Below are 6,429 nucleotides of genomic sequence, written 5' to 3'. Positions count from 1 at the left end.
AAAAAAAAAAAAAAAAAAAAAGAATACGAGAGAGGTGAAAATAAAGTGACTTAGGAATCCCAATTACTGCTTCATGAACCCTCTGAGGACCCTTGTGGTCTGAGGATTACCAGCAGGAAACCAGAATGTGCTGCTTGTCCTCTGAGTTTGAGGCTGAAGCCTCTGTCCTTCACCGGCAAGATGGGCCACCAGGAACCATCTACTTTCCCTTGGTATTTATGACTGCGAGTGCCTTTGAATGAGGGCCAGAGGGGGTTGAGGGTCTAGGTGCCAATGGAGGGACATGAAAAGGATCCAGCCTTGGCCCCTTCTTTAATCCTTAGGCAGGAGGAAAGTAGAAGACCAGCTCTCTGCAGTAACGCTGACCCACAGCACTGGGGGGCAGAGCCCTCCCAGCCCCCGACACCCCACTCCTTCTCCCCACCGGGAGGGAGTCCTCACCATGTTCGGCTCGCCGTTGTCTGCTGCAGAGGTTTTGCGGGCTGGTTTGTTCTGTGGCCCAGTTGAAACTGCTATGAGAAAACAAAAGCTGAAGTCACTGCTGCCTGGTGTAAGGCCCGGAGGAGGGCACAGGTGGAGGTGGGGGTCAGGCCTGGCTCAGGCTTAAACAGGGGAGGACACTTCCCAGCCCAAGCCAAGGGATAATTTTAAGAAACAGACAGCAGGAGGGGCTCAGACACCAGAGAAGACCCTCATCTGCTTCCAAGCAAGATAGCAGCCAAGGGGCTTCCAGGCAAGACAGCAGGCGAGGGTGGGGACAGACAGGAAGGCTGCTGCATCCGAGAGCATGTGGGAAATGGAGCGGGCTGGGGTCTCAGCAGGGATAGTGTCAATGCCATCTATAAATATCAGAGATGTCGGACCTGGATGAACACTCTGAGCAAGAGGGAGGACTCCTGGGGGGCACTGTGGGCTCCCCAAATGCGCAGAGTCAGGTCCATGGCTGGAGAAAGAGCCACAGCATGTCTGGCTTTACTCTGAGACTCATCAGAGGTGAGGAGGCCTTCAAGGTCATCTCATCTAACCCCTTCTTTGTAAAGAAGCCCAGAGAGGGACAGTGATCTTCGGAACGTCACACGTGAGGTCAGCAGCAAGAGCGGAAGCTGAACCAGGCCTGAAACTCTGCACTGTGGGTTTCGATCCATGGTCCTCCCACTCACTGCTGTGACTGTGACTTTAGACCGTCTGAGATTGTGTGCTCCTATGTGAAAGGCGTAGAAGACCTGTCCTTCTTAGGGCTGTTGTAAGGATGAACCAGTGGCAATGCTGATTAGGATAACATGTAGCAAGCACTCACTATGTGCCAGGCACTGCTCTAAGCGTTTCATGTGTATTAACACATTTCTGGTTTTTGTTTTTCGGGGGTTTGTTTGTTTTGAGACAGGGTCTCACTTTGTCACCCAGGCTGGAATGCAGTGGCACAATCTTGGCTCACTGCAGCCTTGACTTCCCAGGCTCAAGCAATCCTCTCGCCTCAGCCCCCCAAGCAGGTGGGACTACAGGTACACACTGCCACGCCTGGCTAATTTTTGTATTTTTTTTTAGAGACAGGGTTCCATCACGTGGGCCAGGCTGATCTCGAACTCCTGGACTCAAGCGATCTGCCAGCCTCAGCCTCCCAAAGTGCTGGGATTACAGGCGTGAGCCACCATACCTGGCCTGTTAACACAGTTCAAGCCTTACAGCAACTTTAAGAAAGGTGCTGTTATTCATCCCCATTTCACAGATGAGGACACCGAGTCCCAAAAAGGGCACACAGGCAATGGTGCTGCCAGAATTCCAACCCACATCTGTCTGCCTCCAGAACACACCACTTTCTCAGAGTCCTGACGCATTAGATACCCAGGCCCACGTGTCTGCTACACCCACAGCCTGCAAGGACAGGCCCACGCTCCCTGCCAGTCTGCAGGATGGTGAACCGTGAAGGAGGGAGGGGAGGGCAAGGGCCAGCCAAGCTCCTGACCTACTGGGAGGCTGGTTTTTGTGATGACGGGCTGTGGGATCTTCCAGAAGCCATTATCTTCGTCCCAGCAGGACTCACGCCGAATCTTCTCCAGGTTGCTGTAGTTACAGTCCCTGCGAATCAGGGGCTGCACCTGCTCCAGGATTTGCTGCAAGAGCATGGAGTCACGCTCCTGCCGGCGGATGGTGGCCAAGTAATCGATCTTCTCCAGCTGAAACTCGGACTGCAGATCTTTGATCTCCACCTCTGCTGCCCGAAGCTGAAAGCAAAGGATGACAGGCAGTGAGCAGGGAAAGATACCTCCCGTTCCATCTAACCGCCCTGTCCACTCACTGTCCTGCCAGCAGCCACACATCGTCTGTTCACTGGCCTGATCAGCCATCCATTCTCATCCCCACCATCCATCCAGCCATCCTTCCCTCCATCCATCCGTCCACCTTCTCTCACACCGACCAATCCTTCCGTCTATCCAACCACCTTGCTGCCTCTCCACCTGGCATTTAAATGAGCACCTAATGTGTCCCCCCAGCCCTGCAAAATTCAGGGCAAAAGTTGATCAGCAACTCCAACAGCCAGCCCTCAGTCACTATCCCCTAGTGTACACTTCATTCAGGGGCCTTTTAGAAGGTCCCACATCTAACACCACAGTTCTAAAGGATCTCAGAGAACGGCACAAGTGACATCTCTAAGAAGGACAACAGGCACAAACTCTCCGATTGACAATCCTCACTCTCCCACTGCTACAGCCCTGTGTTACGGTGTGACAAACACTGGACCTAAGAGTAAGACCCACCTTGATTTGATCAATCCAGATTCTTTTGGTCTCCTGCTCAAGTCTGCCAGACTGGTCCCCCGTTCCCTCCTGAGCACAGGTGACTGCCAGCCCCAGCCATAACCACCCTCTCCCTGAGCCCCAAGACTCCCTGGTACACAGTCTGTTTCCTCAAAGAGCAGGTATAGTTTGATTAGTAAAGAGGGATGTTTGAGGTTGGGCACTGTGGCTCACACCTGTAATCCCAGCACTTTGGAAGGCTAAGGCGGGTGGATCATTTGAGGTCAGAGTTTGAAACCAGCCTAGCCAACATGGTGAAATCCCATCTCCACTAAAAATACAAAAAAATTAGCCAGGTGTGGTGGTGGGCACCTGTAATCCCAGCTGTTTGGGAGGCTGAGGTAGGAGAATTGCTTGAACCCCGGAGGTGAAGGTTGCAGTGAACCAAGATCGCACCAATGCACTCCAGCCTGGGCGACAGAGTGAGACTCTGTCTCACAATAAATAAATAAATAAGAAGGATGTTTGAATTCATGCACTGATACCCATTTGAGAACAGCTGGCAGGACACGGGTGAGCAGGACAGCCACAGAGAGGCTGGTGCACAGGGGTTTCAACTGGATTAACAATGTTCCATTTCTTTTGTTTTGTTTGTTTGTTTGCTTTAAATAGAGACAAGGTTTCACTTTGTTGACCAGGCTGGTCTCAATCTCCTGGACTCAAGCAGTCCTCCCATCTCAGCTTTCTAAAGTGCTGGGATTACATGCGCGAGCCACAGTGGCCCAGCTTGCTCCGTTTTTTTTGTTTTTTTTTTTGAGACAGATTCACTCTGTCGCCCAGGCTGGAGTGCAGTGGCGAGATCTCAGCTCACTACAACCTCTGCCTCCAGGGTTTGAGCAACTGTTATGCCTCAGCACCCGACTAGCTGGGACTACAGGCTTGAGTCACCACACTCAGCTCATTTTTTGTATTTTTAGTAGAGACAGGGCTTCACCATGTTGGCCAGGCTGATCTCAAATTCCTGACCGCAGGTGATCTGCCCGCCTTGGCCTCCCAAAGTGTTGGGATTACAGGTGTGATCCACCGAGCCCGGCCCTGCTGCATTTCTCAGACTGGGTAGTAAGCACATGGTGTTAGTGGGTATAATAATCATTATATATATTTGGACATCTGGAATCACGCACAATAATTTTTGTTTGTTGTTTTTTTTTTAGAGACAGGGTCTCACTCTGTTGCCCAGGCTGGAGTGCAGGGGCACCTTCTCAGCTCACTGCGGCCTCGACCTTCTGGGCTCAAGCAATCCTCCCACTTCGGCCACCCAAGTAGCTAGGACTACAGGTGTGAGCCACCACACCCTGCTAATTTTTTAATTTATTGTAGAGACAGGATCTCCCTGTGTTACCCAGGCTTGTCTGGAGTTCCTGGCCTCAAGTAGTCTTTCTGCCTCAGCCTTTCAAAGTCCTGGGATTACAGGCATGAGCAACCGCACCCAGCATGATAATTTTTATAACAGTTTTCTTGAGACATAATTCATATAATTCATATGCCATACAATTCTCACTGTCACCAAGCTGGAGTGCAGTGGCATGATCTTGGTTCACTGTAGCCTCGACCTTCCAGTCCTCCGCTCCCAGTCCTCAGTCTCCCAAGTAGTTGGGACTACAGATGCATGCCACCACTTCTGGCTAATATTCTTTAAATTTTTTGTAGAGGCAGGGTTTCCCCCACGTTATCCAGGCTAGTCTTGAATTCCTGGGTTCAAGCGATCCTCCCACTTCGGCCTCCCAAAGTGCTGGGATGATAGGCATGAGCCACTGCACCATCCAATTTATCCCTCTTTTTTTTTTTTTAAGTAACTTGTGCTTTTGGTGTCATACCTAAGAAACCACTGCCTAATCCAAGGTAACAAAGATTTATACCTACGTTTTCTTCCAAGAGTTTTACAGTTTTGGCTCTTACATTTAGGTTTTGATCCATTTTGAGTTAATTTTTATATGCGGTGTGAGGTAAGGGTCCAACATTATTCTTTGGCATGTGAATATCCAGTTGTCCCTGCACCATTTATTGACAAGACTGTCCTTTTGCCACTGCATTATCCTGGCATCCTTATCAAAAATCAGTTGACAGGCTGCACGTGGTGGCTCAGTCCTGTAATCCCAGCACTTTGAGAGGCTGAGGCAGGTGGATCACCTGAGGTCAGGAGTTCGAGACCAGCCTGACCAATATGGTGAAACCCCATCTCTACTAAAAAATACAAAAATTAGCCAGGTGTGGTTGCATGTGCCTGTAGTCCCAGCTACTTGGGAAGCTGAGACAGGAGAATTGCTTGAACCCGGGAGGCAGAGGTTGCAGTGAGCCAAGATTGCACCACTGCACGCCATCTCAAAAAAAAAAAAAAATTAATTGATAACTGTAAATATGAGGGTTTATTTCTGGATGCTCAATTGTATTCCATTGATCTGTGTGTCTGTTCTCACGCCAGTACCACACTGTCTTGATTACTGTAGCTTTGTAGCAAAGCTTTGCAACCAGGAAGTGTGATTCCCCGACTTTGTTCTTTTCAAGATTGTTTTGGCTATTTTGAGTCCCTTGAATTTCATTGTGAACTTTAGGATCAGCTTATCAATTTCTGCAAAGAAACCAGTGGGAACTCTGAACTCTGATAGGGATTGCCTTGAATCTATAGATCAATTTGAGGAGTACTGACCTCTCACCAATACGACTCTGCCAATTCATATGAACATGAGATAGCTTTCCATTTATTTTGGTTTTCTTAATTGCTTTCACATTTTTTTCACTGTTTTTGGAATATAAGTTTTATACTTTTTTTTTTTAATAGCTGGGCGTGGCGGTGCACATCTGTAATCCCAGCTACTCAGGAGGCTGAGCCATGAGAATCACTTGAACCTAGGAGGTGGAGGTTGCAGTGAGCAGAAATCATGCCACTGCACTCCAGCCTGAGACTCTGTCTCAAAAAAATGAAAAAGAAAAAAAGAAAAGATAATATCAAATCAGCTCCTCACACATGTGCCAGGATAAACTCCAACTAGATCAGAGATTTACTTTTTTTCTCCACCCCTGTGACAGATTAAGGATCAGAGATTTAAATGTAAAAAAGATGAAACCATAGAAACCATTTTTTCTTTTATCTAAGAAAAAACATGAGGGAATTTTCCCAACTATGATTGAAAATGAATATGCAATAATTTTTTAAAATAGTTGGTCAATTTGACAAAATCTAAAAATTGAAAATTTTCATATGGCAAAAATATCATAAAGCACAGTAAAAGACAAAAGACAAACTGGAAAAAAATTTACAATTTATATCACAGACCAAGAGTTAATATTCCTAGTGTATAAAGAGTTTCTACATGTGGAAAAGAAAAAGAACAACCACCTTAATAGAGAAATGAGCAAAAGAGATAAAAAGAGAAAAACTACAAATGGCCACAAAACATACGAAAAAGTATTCAACACTGCTTACAATAAGAAAAATGCAAATTAAAACTACACTGATGCTGGGCACGGTGACTCACGCCTGTAATCCCAGCACTTTGGGAGGCCGAGGCGGGCAGATCACCTGAGGTCAGGAGTTTGAGACCAGCCTGACCAACATGGTGAAACCCTATCTCTATTAAATTAAAAAAATTAGCCAGGCATGGTGGCACATGCCTATAATTCCAGCTACTTGGGA

General features: G+C 47.7%; 1 protein-coding gene across 2 annotated transcripts in view; it reads right to left on the bottom strand.

Moving 5' to 3' along the window:
* KIF17 (kinesin family member 17) overlaps positions 1-6,429 on the bottom strand; it is a 55,623-nt gene that overhangs the window by 7,453 nt on the left and 41,741 nt on the right. The window contains exons 12-13 of one of the 2 annotated variants that reach the window (XM_011990140.1): positions 1,964-2,222; positions 442-512 (exon numbers count right to left, since the gene is read on the bottom strand). In XM_011990140.1, coding sequence (XP_011845530.1) covers positions 442-512; positions 1,964-2,222 — 330 coding nt within the window. The remainder of the gene's footprint in view (positions 1-441; positions 513-1,963; positions 2,223-6,429) is intronic. The other variant, XM_011990142.1, reaches the window with a different exon arrangement.

Source organism: Mandrillus leucophaeus, unplaced genomic scaffold, assembly GCF_000951045.1.
Source record: "Mandrillus leucophaeus isolate KB7577 unplaced genomic scaffold, Mleu.le_1.0 Scaffold370, whole genome shotgun sequence".
Classification (NCBI taxonomy): Eukaryota; Metazoa; Chordata; class Mammalia; order Primates; family Cercopithecidae; genus Mandrillus; species Mandrillus leucophaeus.
The sequence above is the reverse complement of the archived record's forward strand: the minus strand, read 5'-3'. Positions and strand labels throughout refer to the sequence as shown.